At 40.5% G+C, this 21315-nt stretch overlaps 2 protein-coding genes and 1 long non-coding RNA gene across 3 annotated transcripts; 1 reads left to right on the top strand and 2 right to left on the bottom strand.

Annotated features, from left to right (window-relative positions):
• Positions 1-6888, bottom strand: LOC115630214 (E3 ubiquitin-protein ligase Topors). Its single transcript, XM_030526780.1, has 4 exons — positions 6750-6888; positions 3754-4208; positions 3212-3687; positions 1-3155 (listed from the first exon to the last, which is right to left on the bottom strand). The coding sequence occupies exons 2-4, from the start codon at positions 4117-4119 to the stop codon at positions 896-898; spliced, it is 3102 nt and encodes a 1033-aa protein (XP_030382640.1). The 5' UTR covers positions 4120-4208; positions 6750-6888; the 3' UTR covers positions 1-895.
• On the top strand, positions 5040-6724 carry LOC115630229. The gene is made up of 3 exons (XM_030526786.1): positions 5040-5311; positions 5393-6011; positions 6072-6724. Exons 1-3 carry the CDS (start codon positions 5111-5113, stop codon positions 6320-6322), a joined length of 1071 nt encoding a protein of 356 aa, XP_030382646.1. The 5' UTR covers positions 5040-5110; the 3' UTR covers positions 6323-6724.
• Positions 6889-7259: 371 nt separating the features above from the next.
• On the bottom strand, positions 7260-7697 carry LOC115634749. The gene is made up of 3 exons (XR_003996456.1): positions 7581-7697; positions 7334-7514; positions 7260-7280 (listed from the first exon to the last, which is right to left on the bottom strand). It is a non-coding gene; the product is annotated as an uncharacterized LOC115634749 (long non-coding RNA).
• Positions 7698-21315: the final 13618 nt, after the last annotated feature.

The raw sequence follows: 21315 nt of genomic DNA on the forward strand, positions 1-21315 counted from the left end.
TTAAATAGTATGGTAATATATTTTGAGAACTAAATTCATATTGTAACATCATTTATGGGCATGTCGCAGATGATAGCTTCTATGCCACATCCTTATTATAACTTGTACATATACCCAACATTTTCAGTGCAAATGACGTTTGCATCTTAGTTATAAGTACATTAAGGTCCTAAATAGCAAATAGATTACATGTAATGATGAACATATATTATAATTATATGTATGTATATAGTCATATATTAACCTACTACAACACATATATATGTATGTTTATGCCTAAAACGCGTACAACGATCTCTTGGCATAGGGAGAAGGAATACGCCCAAGATTTCTCATTATAGAACATGAAGGTTCGTCAAAATGCCTATGTAAGTATGTTTTTCATATACATATTTATTTATATGAGTGCGTTTGGTTGTGTAAAGATACATTTGAACGCCACATTGTACTACAAAGTAAAAATAGTACGGGATGAAAGAATGTACATTAACCGGTCGACGTGGACTAACTTGTGTATGTGCTGCGCATATGTATGGTTATATAGGTATATAAGCTGCATACTTGCTTAGGTTTTATAGGTTTTATATACAATGAAAAATGGCAATCTTATGAAAAGAAAGACTTATAGCTTACGGGATTACTTAAAACTAACAGTTTAAGATTTTACTTAACTATAGGTGACATAAGCTTATTTTATGCATACATATACAATTCAATTTGCGCCGTATCCTTTGTATACAGTAAACAATTTTTGTGTTACAAATTAAAACAATAGAGAAGCGCTTATTTATTTAAAATATCTTAATAAAAACTCCATAGAAAAAAACATTGGGGAGAATGGTGCTATATCGAACTTAGAGTAGGTATTTTCAAATTATATACCTACAGAATCAGTTTATGTGGCTCCTGCCTCTGCATCAGGATTATCTTGAGAAGAATCTACAATATCAGCGTCTTCAGCAGCATTTGCATCATTATTACTATCGACATCATTTTCAACTGCCTCATTAGCTGTTGAATCCCCAAAGTCTTCATTAGTATTCTCATTGCCACGTTCATCGTCATCATTGTATATGGTAGTTGCCGTAATTGTGTCATCAGCCTCGCCTTGCTCTATGCTCTCCATTTCTGCGCCCAACGTACTTGCATCCCCGACCACATCGATATTTGGTTCCGCCCGGTAATGGGTAAGTTCGTTGCTAGCATCTGAAAAAATACACAAATGTGCGTCATCATCGAGCGAGTTTCCGCTGTTGGGCAATGCATTGCGCAGAAAGCTAATGGCGTCTTGTACTCCAACAGACTGATCGTTAAAGACGGCAGACGTGCGCTGCTGTCCTGCGCCAGAAAGTTCGATCAGAGAACTTGCGATAGCGTTGTGCATTATTAAATTGTCCATAGTCTCGGATGTTGGATGTAAATGAGGTGAATCCGTACTTCCGCGCACCAGAGGATCGTTCGCATCGTTGGCATCTGTATTAAATAGGCTCAGTGCCGATGACGACCTTGACGTGCCAAAGCTTATGGTGCTAGCTATGGTGCTGCTGCGACAGGACAGATTGGCATCAAGAAAGCTGCTGCTGCAGGTACGTCGTCGTTTTGGTGCCGTGGGCGCATCTACATCGGGAGTAGGATCGCCAGCGGGCAGCAACAATCGCTCCTCTACTGGCTGCTCCTGTTTTGGCATCATTCTGTTTTGCGAAGCATCGTTGCTTTCATTGAGTGGCGCCTCAGATTTTAGTGTTGCTCGAAGTGCACTTAACTGCACGTTATCTAAACTGTCAGAGCTGCTTGAGCTGCTGCTCGAACTGCTGGATGAGCTGCTACTGCTTGAGCTGCTGCTGTCCATTTCATCGTCATCATCCTGGCTGATGGAGGCATCCCGTTTGCGTCGTTTAATTATCGATGTTGGTTTTCTTTTTGGACGCGAGCTACCATTGTTTTTTTTGCTCCGGCGTTTACTGCGCTTTTTGGGCACATCCGAATCCGACTCAGACTCACTTGAACTACTGCTGCTCGTCGTCCAAGAGCTGCTGTCACTGGGGCTGGATGATTTAGCTGTCTCCGTGGATCCAGCCACGAAACAGCGATGAGGCATTTGCGAAAATCTTCTATTGGCGCGCTTTTGCCGACTACTATGAATGAAACGCGCATCCTCGATCACTTTCTTCCAGTGCTTACCCGAGGAGCAAACACCAGACGATGTACTCGGCCCCATAAAGAGCTCACTTGCCATAGTTGCAGCCACCTGCTCCACAACGCTGCCTTTACTGTTATCTGTGGTCGGGGCCGCAGACTTTGCGGGCTTTTGTTCATCCACAAACACCACATCCGAGTCACTTGCCGAGTCCAAGCTGACCAACTCGGGTGTGCGCAAATGTGGCGGCTTACGCTCTAGAACGAATACACACTCATCGTCCTCGGAGCTGTTGCTGCATCCCGAGTCGCTGCTCTGCAGCTCGATGTGTGCACTTACCGGCAACATAGCGCCGGCATTGCGTCTATTTTGGCTGCTGTTGCTATTGTCGTTGATGGCCGCCACTTCGGCGTTTGCCGCCGCATCGCCATCATCAATCTCAATTACCTCGTTGACTGGGCGACGCATGCTTAAATTGATGGCTACTGTCTGTGAGCCAACATTTGTGGTGCGTCGTATTGAGATGCCCGGCAGTTCAGAACCATCAGTAGCCATCGTTACACTAAAGGAATGTGTGGCGCTTGGATTGGTCACAATAACACTGGCGGCAGGACGAGGTGTTCGACTTTGAGCGACCGGTGCCCAATCGTTAGAGGACTCAGCTGTATGGTTTGGCGCTTCGGCTTCTTCGTTAGATGATTGTGGCGACATAATATCCAGCAAATCAACCTCCACCTCCTCGGCCACACGTGCTGAGTATTGAACGACACGGTCATACCCAATCATGTCATACGGCGAGCGAGCAAAGTTAAATAACTCATGGATGAAATGGCTGGTGCGATCGCCAAGAAAGGGCGACAGACGCCGTCGGAAGGCCGGACCCAATATATTTGTCATGGGCAGTATATCATGCATAAGGTGCATCACAAGGCTAACATTTTGTTGCGTGTTACGTAGCAAGCACATTATATCGCGATGTATCCAAGGCATTAAACGGTGCATTTGTGCAGGATTATCTCTGGAATTTAAATGAACGTATAGCATATGTTTTTTTTAGATGCACAACATGTTTACCTATAGAAGCGAGCGCTCCATTCTCGGAAATGGCCCGTCAAGCTGTCGCTGACCGGCAAAGCGTAAAGTTTACGATCGTATACATAGCGCCGCCAGAGCTGGCTCAATGAGCTCAAATTTCCCGCATCTTGGTCATGCCGATAATAGTTCATCAGTTCAGTGCGATAGGGCTCAAAGCGATTGGCGGACGGTACTACCCGTAAGGGCTCAACCGTAGGAATTCCGTCCTCGGATTCGGCGGCTGCATCTATATCTTCTATGTCGTCAATGGCAGAGGTCATAACTCCTTGATTCTGCACCAAGGGTGCGTAACGGGGTCTTCGTATATTGACAATGTGAAATCGAAGTGATGCGTGGTCTGTCAACGGTGGGTTAGAAGCAGCCTGCACGGTGTATCTGTCATAGTCATCCAAGGTGCGCACATTATGTATTATAGTCTTGAATGGCTGCTTGCACAACGGGCATTCAGCCTTTATCTACAAGCGGAATCAAAAAGGGATTCGATATACTAAATCCAAATGATAATATAATGGAAATAATACCTTGCTCCACTCGCACAGACATTTGAAGCAGAACTGATGGAGGCAAGAGTCTGTGAAGCACTTTTGCTTGCACCGCGACAAGCAGATTGCGCAATTTGGCGGTGGAGATGTCCTTGCATCATTGTCGTCAGCAGCAGTGCTGGTACCGGCTCCGCCTCCACCAGCAGCATCAGCATCTTCGCCGCTCTCGCTGCCAGTCTCCGTTAAATCCGCAACAGCAAATTTAATTGCGGCTGGTGGCAAGGGTCCACTATTAGTAGTAGTATCTGTTCCAGCACCGAGAATTACTGGTGGTTGGGGCTCCACAATAACAGACACTGCTAAGTCATCTGGTAAGCCTGGCTCTTCAAGCATGGCTTGCGCCATTTTGTTAGCTAATTCAAAACAGCGCCGCCACCGCCCACAGTTCAGCTTTTTGTAAAATCCTCAAGCCAAAGCGAAGGCCGACTCTGGAACTGGAAAGAGTACGAAACTCACAATTTAATGGGCTCCCTGTGCGCGAACTTCGTGTCTCTCCTCAACTATTCGTCTTTCCCCTGCCCGAGACCGATTTGTATGTACGACCGAGCGAACGCACTTTTCTATCATCTGTTTCACTCGACTCGAGGAAAATTTCACATGGGTGCTTTTTTAATTGTAATTTGTGAGTCACGCAGAACGACCCCGACGAATAACACTAGCGGAATATAATCTTAAGTTAATGAACTACTCTTTTTAACTTTCTTGATGTTTATATTTTTCACAATAGATGACATTTTTTTCAGGAAATGTGGATGAAAATACTTTGTTCGAGCACTTTTTGGTAGCAATTCTGTATCTTGATTGGTAGCACTTTGACAGTGCTGGGCAGCACCTATTTATTGTTGGCAAGTGGAGGTAAAGAAAATTTATTTGAATAATATAACCGACCGCCTAGTTTCTTATTTTTTATTATCATGTTGCGACCTTCTTGTATTGGTAAAGCATCTTATTAAAGACTTAACAAACTCATTTTTATTTTATTTGTAAATATAAAAATATTTTATATATAACAGAAAGTGAGTTGCAAATTTCCATCTCTGCATTTTTTCATTTCATTAATGTGAAATGTGAAGGCAGCTGATCGTAATAATGTGAAGAGGTTTTAACATAAATGTATTCCAAAAGTAACCCTAACACGAAATCACGAAAAGGAAATACCAAATAAGTCAAAAAATCGATTGTGAGCCATCTCTAATTCGAGGCTGCCACCTAACTATAGTTGTTGCGGGGCTGCCACCTACAAAAAAAACCATCCCTCACTTCTGTTTGTGGCGTCAATTTTTAATTTGTGTAAAATAAAAGAATAACTATCGCTTTTAAAAATTTAACTGCAGCAATGGACCGCCGCAAGAAGCGCACTTCCACGGACCAGTACATGATGTACATCGAAATGATGGAAAACGATCCCATCTTCGCGAGCGGAAGAGTTCCCCGGGACTATGATATACATTACTTGACAAAGAAGTGGAAGGATTTGTCCGACAAATTGAACAAATGTAGTTCCGGGCCCACACTAACAGCGGAAGAGTGGCGAAAGGTGAGAACGAGTGAGGGACTATTGAGTCTCAGACGCCTACTCAGGCGCCCTTTCGTTTGCTTATGTTTACTTTTGTTGCAGCGACTTAACGACTGGAAAAATACGACTCGTTGCAAGTATAGACGTAGTCTTATGCCTAATGAGAAGGACATAACTATGTCGGCGCTGGAGCTAAAAGCGCTTGATTTGTTTGGCAAGGTGCCCACAGCAACAAATGAAACGCTTCTGAACTTAAAGGCGGAGAAAGAAGAACAGGAGGAAGACATGGAGCATCAGCGCACATCTGAATCGTTTCAAAAAGAACTGCAAGCGGCTGTCGAAGAGGCCATTAATGATGAAGTAGAGGAGATTGAGGAGGAAGAGCACGTGGAACAAGACGATCTACTGGAGGAGCCCATACATGAAACTACAGCTGTCCCTAGCTCGGCGGCCACCGTCGGCGCTGCAACTACGGTGGTCAATACGGGCGGTGGCACCTACCGCACCATAGTGGTTGATAGTACGTCCTACGTAGACGAAGAGCCGAACGCCGAGCCCATCGAGTTTATTCCAGCGCGTCGAAGCGCTGGCAGCAGCAACGCCAGCCTCCACACAGTAGTCAATACGTCAGCAAACACCGCCGCTGCCACAAAGCTTATCAACGGCGAGCTTCCGGTAAAGCGAATGCGAACACAAGCCCGTGATCAAATTATATACGAGGGTAGGTGGGCTTTTGCCCATAAATGTGATCAGTACACTAATGTTTCAATTTATATTGCAGTGAAAAATGCGTCGCGTTCTTACGCCACGCTACAAACGGCCCCGCCACCAAACAGTCTACACAATACAAAGATTGCGCAGCATGAGAGCAACGTTACGACTCTGACATCCGCACTTAGCAGCCATGACGCCCAGGAGATTGCGCATCAACTAAAGAGGCTGGCGGACATCAACTACGAGGCGCTACAGTTCGAGATTGCACGTTTTAAATTTAACAATCCCGGCTTTCACTATAACCCGCCGTCATTATAGTAGCCAGGTCTCATAAGGCAACTACTTCAACAGCAAACAAATAACATAAGAACAGCAGCTAATTCTATCAATTTACCGGCACTTTGGGGCCTGCACATTAAAATCGTTTTTACAAAATGCACATATCTTAAATGTATATGTGTGAACATCCCTAGCCACTGAACTCACTCGTTGCTGCTGCATCTGATCCATAACAGACCATAGCTTATAGTATCATGTTTAGTTTTAAATCAAAAGTTTACGTAGATTCTATGTATTAATTAAAATGAATTAGTTACTGAGCATTATCTTAATGCTCTGTGCTATATGTGTAAGTTTAAAGTGTAATCCATGGATTTCTGCCAACAAATTAATTTAAACAAATTGTAAATGTAAAAAAATAAAGTTTACCAATGATAAATAGTTGCCAAGTATTGTCATTGCTCACCACGTCCAATCCAAGAACCCAAACAATTACTACGCCTATGTATACGACTGATTTGTGTGTGTGCGCCCCAAGGCTAAGATGTTCTACTCCACCATTCGCTTGTTCTGACTGCGTTCTGCATTTTTGTTTATGGCAATCGCCTCCAAAGCACGCAACAACAAGGCAATCCAGAATTTTTACTATGCCTGGACATGGGACACAGAAAATCCATTAATCATTAAAGAGCTGCAGCGACTGCGTCGGGGGCGGTGTCGGCGCCGTCGTCAATATCGTCGGGTTATGGCAATGCACGCATGCATCATTGTGTTTTGGTTGCCTGAAATTAATTTGAACAGCATAAGCGACCATTGGACTGGCCTCGAACTTGTGGACATACTTTATAACTGTCAGACAAAGGGCCCTTGGGGTCTAACCGATGCGAAAATGATTTTAACGGTTATGCTGATGCTGCAACAAGTGCCGAAGTGCAACAAAATGAACCATCAACCTCAGTCCAAAACACATGGCTTTGCCTGAGTTGGGAAAATGACGCTGGCAATGGCAATAGATCATTTGCACGCCGTGCGCTGCGAATCATAAATTACCTGCAATGCTTGTGGATTACGACTCGTCTCAGATCCAGTCTTGGTCTTGTTCGATGTGGCAGTTGCCGCTTCGGTTGCCTTCGCTTGATGATAGCTGCACAACACGTCGTATGCTTAATCTGCTTTTCTCTATGCTTACCACTTTATGTTGTGTATGTGCATGTATGGGTGTGGGTGGCACCTGGGGACAATTTGATGAGAGGCCTGGAAGCAAATCTGATTACCTGCATATATGTTGTCGTCTTACATAGCCGTCATGCACTATGGAGCTCGCATTCACTTTAATGGTCAAATTGTAAGCAAACAGTAGTAGTGGGAGCAAATAAATTGGCAATAGCGTATTCAGAAAGACATCATTAATATGTAGAAACTTAACTGCGTATACATTTTTAAGGAAAATTTCGAATTCTATCTATATTTATATATATTTTTTGGGAATCTAAGTTTCGGTTATATTTTGTAAAACACTGATTTGCAAAACATTTTATACTAATTATTGGCAATTCTTCGTGCATAAATTTGAATAGCATATTATTATAATTTACTGATTTAGGCATCTGAAAATCACATTTAAGTTTGCATTAATCCTTATGTTAACGTTACGTTCTCTGAAAGGTGAAACGTTACAAAAGTAGTAGTACCATTAATTTAAAGGTGAATCAATAAAACTGAAGAAAATATAGTCTTTAAGTTGTTACCAGAGAACATTTTCGCATTCGCTCCACTGTGGCTGTAGTCTCTGCATGTCCAGTACATTAAATAGCTTGTGTTGCAGTCGTCATATACTACGATTATATGTACTCGTACATGACACAGTTGTTAAGTGGACCCCCAGGGGCGCACTTCAAATGTAGGCAACAAAAAAGAGGCAGTAAAGTATAGTATATATTTATATCATATTCTCGTATACTTCTACACTGCATGTATCGACATATACGTCATATTATGTTCAAACATAGATCTACTACATACTGTGCTTAAACATATAGCCTTGTATGTGTGCCGATTGATAATAATTCAACATGGACAAAGTCACATTAAAAGTTGTAGCCCGAAACATGCGAACGGTGGATTTTGAGATTCAACGCAACGCTCGGATGGACAAGTTGATGCAGGCCTATTGCCAGTATATGCAGCTCTCCCAGGACCACCTGATCTTTCGTTTCAAAAAGCTGCCATTGCATGAGAACGACACTGCAAATTCTATGTCGATGTCCAATAATGATGTAATACATGTGACCCAGCTGAACCAAAACTAAATATTATGAAAGACTGGAATGTTATTTTTATTAATGCTTATAGTATTCATAAAGGTTCATTTAAGACATACATTTCAGCTTGTGGATCATATTTTTTACCAACGAGGCCAATCTCAATAGCTTGACCAAAAAAAAAAAATAAATATGAGAAAAAATGTGAAATGTTCACATATGCTGAAAAAAAGACAGACTTCGTTCGAACTAGCTAGCTGGTCTTCCCGGCCGTCTTCTCTGTACCTATTTGTGCCTGTCCTTTATGTCTGTATTGGCGCAAAAGTGCAAAGCGCTTTTATGCCAGCGATTATTACGCTTGATCTTAAAGCACCAAAGGGTCAATTGATGTTTGTGATGACGCTGAATGTTGCCGACAACGGCAACATCAACAACAGCACTCTAGGACCCTCTGGTACGGCTGGTTGCAATCGCTGCCTTTGCTACATAAGTGAAATGTCTGCTGAAAAGTAATCAAGGTATCACTGGTGTATCGCATCATCTATGATCCACCAACAAAAGTTACTGCAGAGCTTAACTATTGGGTCATTATTAGATTAAGGTTGAGCCTATTAACTCGGAAGTGATCAAATATTTTAGATATTTGTGCTGTGCGCTAACATTATTTTAAGGCACTTTTTATACCCTGTACCCGTAGGGTAAACAGGGTATATTAGGTTTGTGCAAAGTATGTAACATACAGAAGGAAGCATCTCCGACCCCATAAAGTATATATATTCTTGATCAGCATGACGAGACGAGTCGATCTAGACATGTCCGTCCGTCTGTCCGTCTGTCCGTCTGTCCGTCCGTCTGGATGAACGCAAGGATCTCAGAAACTATAAAAGCTAGAATAACCAAAGTTGGCATCCAGATTCTCCTAGGTCCGAGTAAGGACGAGTTTATTTTATTTTTTTTAATTTTCCCCACTTCCCCCGCTACAGAATTTCGTCAATAGCGTCCACATTTCAAATGCTACCTAAACCAAACTTTGCACACATAATTTATATATAATTGTCTACTGTTGTTCAAAATTTTATTCAATTCGGTCAATTCTAAGAAAAGTTATTAGCGAAACAAATTCTCGCCAGTACAACCCCCACAAACTGCAGCAACAAGTTCGCTCTTCTTCTTCCTCTTTTTGTTGCTGCTATGGGCGCATATAACTCAGTGACGGAAGTTTACCTGGGTACAGGGTATTACACTGTCGGGCTTGCTCGACTGTAGCGTTCTCTCTTGTTCAACAAAGGGTATTTGCGGCACATCACTTAAAATTTTCGGATTTAATCCTCACTACAGACGAGAGCAGAGGCCCAAAAGTGATAAGCTTCAAAAAATTAAACATTCTAATTAAGACCAAAGCTAATAAGAAATAATTGCTATTGAAATCATAGAAAATATTATTTAAAATATTCATAGAAATACATTTATGTACTTTTCATAATTCATGATCATTTATTAAAATACAAAAAAATGTTCATAAACACAAAGGATTCTACTTTTCTTAATATTTTTTCGCTTATGACATACTTCTAACTGAAGAACGCCAGGCATTATTTGCCAGTGAAGTAACTAATAGAATGTTTAAATGGGTTTAAGGGATAGGAAATATTCCATGGCAATAACATGGCACTTAACATGTACGCTGATAGTAAGTGGTGAGCTCGGTATGCTTTATGGGTACTCCGAACTACAGGGTACTTTTCGCACTACCCGCAATTTGCTTTGGAATTTTAAGCAGCACAAGTTCGTCCCCGTCGTCATCGTCGTTGTCTTCGTCCTCATCTTCGTCATCGAGGAGTATATATAGTTTTTTTTTTGTTTAGTTGCTCATTTCATACTTCTATTCTGTTGCTCTGCCAAAATTGCATTTCTTTTGCTTGCAGCAACGACGCGTCAGCACAAAATGCAGTCAACGTTTCGGTTTTGGTTTTTATGTTGTCGCCATAGTCGTAGCCACAGCCATAGCCAGAGTGGTTGCCTCCTCCAACTCCGTAGACGCCATTGCCCGCTATATGCCAGTGTGCCCGCACTCTTGATATATCACTGGTGATATTTTTTCAACTATTTCCTGACGTCCGTTGCCTTTCCCGTTGCCACTTCCAGTGCTTATCATCATCCTGCCTGGTCTTTTGTTGCTGCTTTTAGTTTTTGGCTTTAGGGCTTGCGTCTCGAAATTGCTGTCATGTTTGAAATTTGTAATTTCAAGACGACGATAGTTTGGCTCGGGTTCTGGATGCTCGCTGGCTCGCTGGCTCGCTGGATCGCCTAGTTCTCATGGCTTCGTTGTGCTTTTAATAAAGAAATTATTTGCCGAATTTAGGCTGGGAATCGCTGAGCTCGAGAGCTGCTGACCATTTTATGAGCTCTGCTCTGTTTTCAATGGATGACTCCGGGTGCTGCTCTTCATGCTGTTGCTGCTGGCTAAACTTAGTTATAATTATATTAACATGATCTATGCCATTATAATCATTACACACTCGCACAAACACACACACACATCAGCGCGTATTTTGCATCAATAGCACAATTAGTGCAATGGACGACTAGAACGACTCGTGTTGTGGAGCAGTAACTTGAGCTCTGGCTAACAATATTGCCTGTGGCCGTTTATGGCCATGCAGGCAAATGCATATCAGGCAAACGACAGGCCATTATTGACGCCAGTCGCTGATGTTGCTGCCGCAGCCGCCTGACAAGCAACATCATCAGTTGCCATTGTTGCTGTCGCTGTGGCTGTGGCTGCATGCAAATGCGTGTACCTTCATGTGTGCGTCTGTGTGTGTGTGTGTGTGTGTGTGCGGTATTAAACATGCAAAAATCGGCTAGCAGAAAATATTGAGCGCTGAAATGGCTTGATGAGCTGCTCAGCTCCCCTCAGCATGTCATAAACACGGACTAATTGCAGCCATGATTTGTTACACACTGCATTAATGCGGCGACAGTCCTTAGTCCATAGACGTTCAAACTGAAAACTGAAAACTGCAAACTGCAACTAAAATCAAAAGCCTAATTGCCTATAAATGGCAGTTTTGTAGCAGCATCAACAACAACCAACTGTGGCGACATCAAACGTAAAGTTTTCAGCGCCAACATCAAAAAGAGAACACACCAATGACAGCAACAACAACGGCAACATGCTGCACATAAACTGGCCTATCATCAGGCGAATTGCAAACGCTGGCGACACAGCAACAACAACAACAACAACACCATCAGCAGCAGCAGTAATAACAACAACCACTGCAATGTAGGGATCGAGAACATCGCTGGGCGAGTTGCCAACCGTTTTGCTTTTGATTTATAAACAAAAATTTAACATCACTGTAAAGGAACGCACATCGTGTTGCATTTAAATTGTTCTTATAACCAGACGACGCACAATGGCGCAGAATCAATTCTAAATTCTATAATTTTTGAAACAATATAAGAAATTTAATTCAGAACGATCAAGCCTAGCGATATTTTATGACAATTAAAGCATAAACTTTCGTTATTACTCTTTAGCATCAGAAGCATTAGCATTAACTTTTAATTGAAGAAGAATATAACTTTTATCATTTTCTGTGGAATATCAAAAGAGATTTTGTTTCTTTCAATTTAAATATTTAAAAAAATATCCTAGATAATAATTCTTTTTAATATAATGCAAACAAGTACACAAATTTTAAGTTCCTTTCAAAATTACGTTGTACCCGAAAATCTATTTCTGAACATAAGAGCTACCCAGAAACGCATATTTGTTGTAGTTAATTGATAGATTATTTCATAATAAAAGCCAGACACTTCCATTTTTTTTGTATGTATTTGTGCAATGGCATTGTCTGCTGCACCCACTGTAAATCGGGGGGATTGTGGATTGATGATAGGCGGGACAGTGAAGCAGGCATTGCTGGCGCTTGTCGGAATTTATAGTATGTTGGCCGGAGCAGAGTTCATACAAGTGGCGCTGGCATAAAATTAATACGAGATGGATGCCTGCCAGACCAGAAGCCAGAAGTAGGGCTTGGAAAAAGGGCTTGGGTCGGTCCAAAAGCTATAATAGTCGTGCATCCTTTGTGTGGCACTCAGGCGAATAAACGACATCGACAACAACACAAAGCCAGCAACAATAAACGCCCTAAAGCTGTAAACAGCAGCGGCAGCAGCGAGCAGAGAACACCTCAATTTGCTGATTGCCGATCAATATATTGTAGTATGTGTGCAGTATATTGTGCTTATATATACTTATATATAAATATATGTAAGTGCAAATACAGAGGAGTAGTACATTTCGTTGCAAAGACCTCTGGTTTCTTCTTGGTGATCTCTTATTTGCTGCAAGTGTTGCCGCCATCTCTTCGTGTAGACAATTGAATTGATTTCACACTTGAGAAAAACGTTCGTTTTATAGCTTACGCTTATAAAAGCCTCCAAGGAAGCTTCAAACACTCTAGAATGGTAAACATTCTTGCTCATAAAGGTCTTTGTAGCTAGGCCTTGACAAAACAATCCAAGTTACACATCTTATTCTTTAGTCTTTACTTAGACTATGAAGATATATATATTTTTTTTTGGGATGAGGATAAGGAGGAGTTGGTGTCTCATCTGATCTGACCGCGCTGAGCACCAATGTAAGTATAACAATTTGTCTAAGCTTTAAAATGGACCTAAATCCCAATTATCTACATTTCTTTTCCACCCCCATGCATTGAAGGAATTGATAGTGTATTTCGCGTAAACTAAAAATGTTGAAGTGTACAAATTGTTGGCATTTGTGCCAGCTTATTTTATTTAATAATTTTCAGTACTATCTCCAGTTGTCTGAGTTTGTGAGCTTTATCTGCCATTGGTAGAGCGTTGTACTATATATAAGAAAGCAAATTTTCGAGTATCTAGCTATTTATTGCTGCTCCTTAGAAGCAAGAGCCGGCAGCACTACATGTTTGAAAAGGTTGCTCAGCTGGTTAAGAGGATGGAAGAAGCTCGCGTGGTCAACACCAATTACTTAGGGCATATCAATTATGTAACAGAAATAGTAAAAATAAAAGTGATCAAATGAGTGCCCTCGCCAAATGATATCTCAAATGTGTACTTGGCCCCTTGGCGCTCAAACATTACAAGCTCTGGTTTGCTGTTGTTGGAGCCGCTCTTGTTGGCCTTGATGCTGCTGCTCATGCTGCTGTTGTAATTGAACTGCGCGTATTGCAAATTATTATTTTGTGCATTTGCAATTGCATTGGTGCCTACTGAAAATGTGCACGGCATGGCCGAGTGCGTGCCTGCCATTGCAACCTGCCTCCTCTTCTCTGTGTGATGCAGTGGCAACAACAACTCCCTGCGTGCCTGTTCATATGTTTTCATTACATTTGCCCATTATGCGTGTACGTGACGCACAATTTGAAATTGCCAGCTTATAAGCCGGATACCAAGAGACCAACCGACCGACCGACCAACCAACAAATGCACAATTGCAGAATGGTTGGGACTCTACATTGCTGTTATTGTTGGTGTTGCAGTTGCGTCCTCAGTTTGGTTGTGTGGCTAGGGGCGCTCCTTCGTCGCACCGATTCGGATCGGCATCGACGAATTGAACGAGCAACCGGCCGAGCGTCTGTTTGTGGCTTTTGTTTGTTGTTTAAGTTTACAATTTTAATGCACTGCCACTTGACTGTTGACAGTGCAACACGCCATGCTACAACAGTTGCCCCTTCATCTGTGTGCTTGTGTGTGAGAGAGAGCCCAGCTATTGATTTTATGCTGTGTACGTGTCCATAACCTTTCAGTAGCCGTCTCAGCTGTCGATTCCATTTATTTCGTATATTTAAACACTAAATGAATTCTACAAGCTCTGCTCTCATAGTTAAATGACAACTTTTTGGAAGTCGACGAAGGAAGAAGCGACTTTAAAATTAAGTAAGTAGTAAGTAGATTAAAACGTCTAATGTAAAAAACAAAATTAATTAAAAAAAGAAAAGATTTAAATTTAGAAAACATATTAAATCGCTCTAACCTTTCGATATTTTAAAGTGTCCTTTTTGTAGAAAGCTGAAAAGAACCTATATTTTATCTAAAAAAAAAACAGATAGCCTTTATTTAGAACTCAATTTCAGTTTTGATTCAATAATGAGCATAAATGGATTAGGAAAACCAGCGCGAAATGAATTTAAAAATAATTTTGCAAAGCAACAAATAGTTATGTATGTTTTAAAATCGTTAAATTTTAGGAGCACTTTCATAATTATTTTCATTTTAAATTCCACAATGCTCCAACAAATTTTACATTTTTATGCAATTTAATTGCTATATTTTTATATTTTTAGATCGATCATTTGCTCTTCTAGAATTTAAGTGGTGAAGTTTGCTAGATGGCTGGAAGAATCGATACGGATATATCTGTCTGTATGTTTGTCTGTTTGTTTTTTTTAAATGCAGAAGTTTATTAGAAATCATGTATTGTTTTATTATGTTTAGAACAGTCGATGCAAACATTTATTTTTCCAATTCATGATTTCAAATTTTTTATCAGTAATATAATGGGGTTTTGTATGCTAAATGATTAGCTTTCGCCCTTAACTGAATAAAAACAAAGTCGTAAACTTGTTACTTGAATATTATGCCGAAAACAAGAAAACAATTGCAAAAATGGCCTAATTGGAGGAACTTGTACTTAGCAATCCTTTGGCTACTCCAGCAATTTGTGCCAATTCCAATTCCAGAAAATGAAGCCAAATCTGCTATCGAGCCTGCAAGCCAAGCTGCGCTCCCAGCCCTGTCGCTTCAGATTGGCCGCATTGAATATGATTGAAGTAACGAGCAAACATCTATCATGGCCATATCAAACTGGCATCAAACAATTTCAAATGGATCGAATGAAAAATCAACTGGCGTTGAAAATGGCATTCAATGTCTGGCAGGGCCAAATCGGGGCGAGTCGGGTCGGGCCGGGCTCCCCGACTCAATTGATGGCACACCGACTTAGACATTGATGTCGACTTCTACTTCGACTTCTACTTCGACTCGGTCTTAGACTTGGTTGCTACTTTGTATGCATGCAGCGGACATGATCGCCTAGCGCTGCCTAGCATCAGTTTCAGCTCAAGTTACAAAACAAACTGCTAGATATCGCTCAGTAACAACAACCTTAGGTACTTGCAACACAGCTGCGACAACGACAGAGGCAGCAACTACGACAACAACAACGACAGCAAAAGCGACAGCTAGGCAAGACAGTGCGAAATTCTAGCAGCGAATCAAATCAAACTGAGCGACAAAGTCAGTGCCAGCGTCCGAGGCAGCAGCAACGCACAGAAGCAACAACGAGAAACAAACTGCAACAGAAACAACTGCAGCAACTGTTGCTGTTGCAGCTATTGAAGCAGCAGCTGTTGCTATTGGTGCTGCAGCTTCAAATTCATCGGCGCATTTCACTTACAGCCAATGATTGAAATTCTAACCAAAATGCTAAAGGATGGCGGAATGTTTCTTGCCCGTCGCTTCGCTTGCCAGTTGTTGTTGACCTTTTCGCATGAAATTCGTATTTGTTGTTGCTGTTTGCGGCATGTTGATGATGGATACACTGTTTGGACACTGCGACGGGTACGTCAGTTAGGCAGTTGCTCAGCTGTCAGTACGTGCGACTCGTCATGGGCCATTTAACTGAAGGAAAGTAGCGTTGCTCACATTTTGGGCTACACCGATATCTATGTATACAGTAAAAACTGGTTATGTTGGCCAACAGCTTTAAATAAATCATTAATTTAATCATAGGTTTCTAATCTGTTTTAACAACAATTCCAAAAGCACCTTCTTTTTCAGCCACCTCCAAAATAATTTGGTTTCTTTATATTTGAAAATATTTTTTTATTTCGAATATATTGATCATTTTAATTACTTAATTATATTTTGGAAAAATCTAAAATTGTCATTGTTTTTATAATTAGTTCTTTCTAGTTAGTTGTTGATCAATCTAGGTGACTTGACTACTTTCCATCGTTAATCGAGAAATAGCTGCCCTTATGATATAACAATCCAGTTTAGAAATTAATTGAGAACTACGCACACACAAATAACGAACACAAATTAATTAGGATCATTTTTTTAATAATTCGAAATCGTGACATATTTGTAAAGCTTCAGAAACTGTTTTACAAATTATTTGTTTGTCTAACTTGGCATAACGATGGCCTGACCATTTGTCTAGATGCCCCTCTGCCTCTCTGCCACTTTGCCTGCGTGAAGTTATCGGGTAATTAAAACGATAAAGAGCTATGGTTTTCAAGTATCTAGAATTGTGCAGAGAATTGTTAACTTCATGGTACTTTGTACTGTACTACGATGCGAATAATTGCGGCCAAGTTCGACAAACACCCATAGTGACAACAACAATAACAACAGGTATAGAACATCACATTGCGGAATTTCACAGCAACATGGAAATTTGTTCGATGCCTTGTCTCTTTGTTAGTGTTGCGGTTAGTGTGTGAGTGTTTGTTTCTCGTTTGTTTGTTTGCTTGTTTGATTTGGATTTGATTTCTTTTTTGTTGTTACTGCTGTTGTCTTGCACTCGTCTCGAGCCATTGCGCTAAGCTTATTTAAATGCCGTGCACAGTTTCTTGACCTCCACATGCTGTTGTAACGCAGTCGATGTCGCTGCCATTGACGTCGCTTCAAGTGTAACTGCGCATGCGCGCGAGCGCCGGCCCAGTACGCTGCCACTTCCGCAACTCACCCTCAGCTGGAGCTGTGGGTCTAGTTGCAGCCATGGCTGGGATAGCTGGGATGGCAAGCGTCTTCGTCTGGGTTGCCGTTTGGCAATTTTGCAGTTTTGCAAACAAGCAAAAATGCTCAAAAGGTTGCAACGTCGCTAGTTGCGGAAAATGCGATTGACGGTAATTGGTTGACGTTTGTCTTATTTAAATTTGTTTTCTTCTGGATTTCAATGCTATAGTCATTGCCATTGCTATTGCCATTGCCATTGCTATAGTCGTTTCCATTGCCATGGCCATGGCCATTGCCATTGCTACTCCCGCTTGTTCTAGCGCATGCCAGACGTTGCTGTCTATGCACTTTTCTCAGGCTGCTGCCTCTGTCGCTGCGGCGTGCAACTTTAATTGAAATGAAATGAGTTTCGTCGATTTGTGTTCCAGGAATTTGTTTTTGATTGTTTTCTTGTAAATTTGAATGATTATCGAGGCAGTTGCAAGTTGCTTATTGCAACCAGATGCGAAGTTATTGCGCAATTGCCAAGAACGAGCGAATCGCATACAACTCAACGATCAAGCTAATTATGGTGGGGCACAACGCAACCCTAGCCAAGGAACTGGCCTGGTCTGGCCCGGCACGGCACGGCCCGGCCCGGTACAACCACTCGAGCTGAGCAATAATTGAGCCTAATGTGATTTTGTGTGTGTATGCATTTGTGGGTACTCTTTTAATTGCGTGTACAGCTGTTTGAATTTTGCACTCACTTCCGCCTCGTGAAATGAACGCCTCAAATGCGAAGAACTGGGCCAGGACTTACTAAGAACCCAACCAATTTATTACCGCTATAGTGTGCTGTATATCGCGATAAAAACACACAGACGGCCATTTATAAATGCTTGCAGATTAAAGCGAAACTAAACTACTTCCTCGACTATACAAATACAGACTGTGTAGACTATATGACTAAGTACACTTAGGAGAAATCAAGTATCTCATTGCAAAATTCAATTCTATGTGTAGTTTCGTTGTTACTTAAATCTATGTTATAAATAAAAAAATTATGAGCAATCGAGAACGCTCAGTCACAAAAACCATCAATCAGTATCACAATAGAATCGACAAATTATATGTAAATAAGAGCTAAGGAGACTGCAAATAAAGCAGAACTAAGTAAATTCAAAAAACTTTTTTCAATGGACTTTCATAAAAGAATCTTTTACAAGCAATAAGGCGCGAAATCAATTTGAAAAAATGTCCGCGTAAATAAAAATGAAGCTGCTTTCTTAAAACATCTTTCCATTTAAGCATATTTTGTCTTATTTTCTAATCATTACTGTTAATGCAATACACTCGCACTTTTAAGTATATATTTGAAGCCAAATAGAATAAATATTTTTCGTTTTATTTTTCGCTGAGTTTGAAAGTCTTGTACAATTTATGCTGCAATACCTGATATAAATCTAAGCTATAAAACCACATGTCTCAAAGTTCCTTGTGATACAAAAGCGCTAATTGATTTCTTTATTCTATTCTACTGTTATTATTTTCAATATCGATTACATATATTTTAAAATTATAATTGTTCAGTCCATACTTTAAGTACGAAACGGCAGAAGCTCAAGCCAAATCAGTCTAGAATGTTTCGTTTTGCTTTTCGCTAAGTGCAGCTACACGGAGTGGGGCTACAGTGGTTTCTTATGAAGAAACGATGGAACGAAAGACGGTTGCGACGTCAAGTTCAATGCTGCCTCGCCGAAGATTGAAACCGAAACTGATGCGTAGTTTAGGGCGATTTACACAGTTTAAACAGACGGCGATACAAATCGCCGCGCACATGAGCCAGCGATTTTGCACGCATTTTACTAAGCCCAACAAAAACAACAACAACAATAACAGCAGCAAAAAGCAGGCAACTTGAGAGCAGCTGTTTGTTTTTTTCTCCTTTTTATTTTGTTTTCTGATTTTGCAACTGGCAGCCCCACAAACTGATAGCTGTAAGGAATCCACGGCAAAGGCTTCCTGGTGCCATAACTGTAGCAAATGGCGGCACAACATGCAGCACCGATAGCAACAACAACAACAGCAGCAAATATGTGGCCTTAGCCTGAGAAATCAGCGTAGGCGTCTGTCTGTTGTGTTGTTGCATACGAAAATGTTATAAATTGCGCATTTGATGAGTCGAGAAACGTTTAGTTTAGTTTAGTTCTTGGGCAAGAAAATTGAGAAAGCCTCCTGAGAATGCTGGCCATTCTTCTATGCAGCTGTATGCGAGCGCTGTTCTACGCGCCGCGGTGTTTCTCGGTCTCTGCAGTGGCCAGCGTCGTCTGAGCGCTGCGTTTTAGCCTTTTAGCGGTTGCATGTCGGCTGATTAATTGTGTTAACGTCATAAACGTGATGATATCGCAATGTATGCGCATTTTTCATGTTATTCAATTCGTTGCCGCAGAGCAAAAGCGGTCCAAGCAGCAATAACAGCAACAGTATTGCGAGCGTATTTGCATAGCGTTTTATATGGCCTGCCATAACAAAAGACTTAGGCAACGAACTCGTTTGCCATACATTGTATGACGTACCGTTTTGGTACCCAAATTAAATCCATCGATATTGCAACTAATTACAAACATTATAGCAATTTTACAACACGTTACGTTCCATTTCACCATTCCACTTACAATTTTTTTTTTTTTTTGCTTCTGAAATATAATTGAACTTTAATTCCTTGCCAAATTAGGCCGCTGCGTGTTGTACGAGTATAGCAGGTGTTTGCTTCTATTGCTTCTATTCGTTTCTGCTTTAGCAGGAAGCGTTCTGCCCGGCTATATCTCTATAATTTTGAAAAGATTGTGCGTGCCTGTGTCGACAGTCACGGGCTCGGAAAGCTGCCATTCAAAACAGAAAAATTCATACACATTATAGAGGCAGCAAATGCGCAGTTTTTCACCTGCTCTGCTCTCTATGGTCACAGCAAGTTTTGATGTACGTTTTAATTAAATGAATAGTTGTTGTTCCTGCTGCTATTAATTGTGCCTATTTCAAGCTGTTGATGCAGGTGTAAATGGCAATAAATGAAAAGTTCGCATATACTTACTATGTACAAATAATAACGTAAATTTGCGACATACATATGTAACACTGTGAAGTATCTAGCGTTTATATTGATAGGATGCATTTTTATTCCAAACAAAAACATTTTATTCAAAAAAGCAACTCATAAATGTACTTATTATTATTAAGTTATAACTTTTTTAAATATGTCGATTACCATTTATTTTGAAAAATATATTCGAATACTAAAAATTTTTATGAGCGAAATGTTTGATACTTATAAGTATTAACATACTTTCTTTTTATTGTCTAATGCTGGCAAGGTGGTCTTAGTATGATAAAATATTTGTTTATAAAGATAACCCATGCATATTAGGATGTCTCACTATATTTAAAAATTTAAAATCTGCTCTATATCATGTATCTGCCATAGGTTCATTAGTTGTAAATAAAAAAAATGAAAACCTTTTTGCAACTGATTTTTCAAATGATTGCTTTCATAAAACTTGCAGCACCTGCACTTTTATCCCAAAATGTTTACACAATCCCCAGAAATTCTTATCTTATCGTTTTTATTCAAAGATTTCAAAATTATGGCCTATCTCATTATCACTTAAAGCCCCAAAAATTTAAAATTAAAGCAACAGCTCCCTCAACTTTTTTGTAAGCTTATAAAATGTTCAACTCGACGCCTCATTAAAAAGCCTGCTCATGGTAATAAAAATTGATATGTTTATATTTTCAAATGCTCACACTAGAATGTAACTCATTTTTAGAGCTAGTAGACTGGACATATCATATATTATATTGAAATTCTTTAAAAAACAAGTAACTCTTATGCAAGCTACATATTGTTTTGAATTAAAAAATAACATGAAACTGTTTTGGGTTGCTGGTTTTATTCGGAATATAAGATTTAAAATTATAATAAAACTTCCAAATAATTTGAAACATTTTCTTCCCGAAACAAACACTTTTTAAAATAGGAAAATAAATGTTAGC

Source organism: Scaptodrosophila lebanonensis, unplaced genomic scaffold, assembly GCF_003285725.1.
Source record: "Scaptodrosophila lebanonensis strain 11010-0011.00,11010-0021.00 unplaced genomic scaffold, SlebRS2 tig00000001-arrow-pilon, whole genome shotgun sequence".
Taxonomy (NCBI): domain Eukaryota; kingdom Metazoa; phylum Arthropoda; class Insecta; order Diptera; family Drosophilidae; genus Scaptodrosophila; species Scaptodrosophila lebanonensis.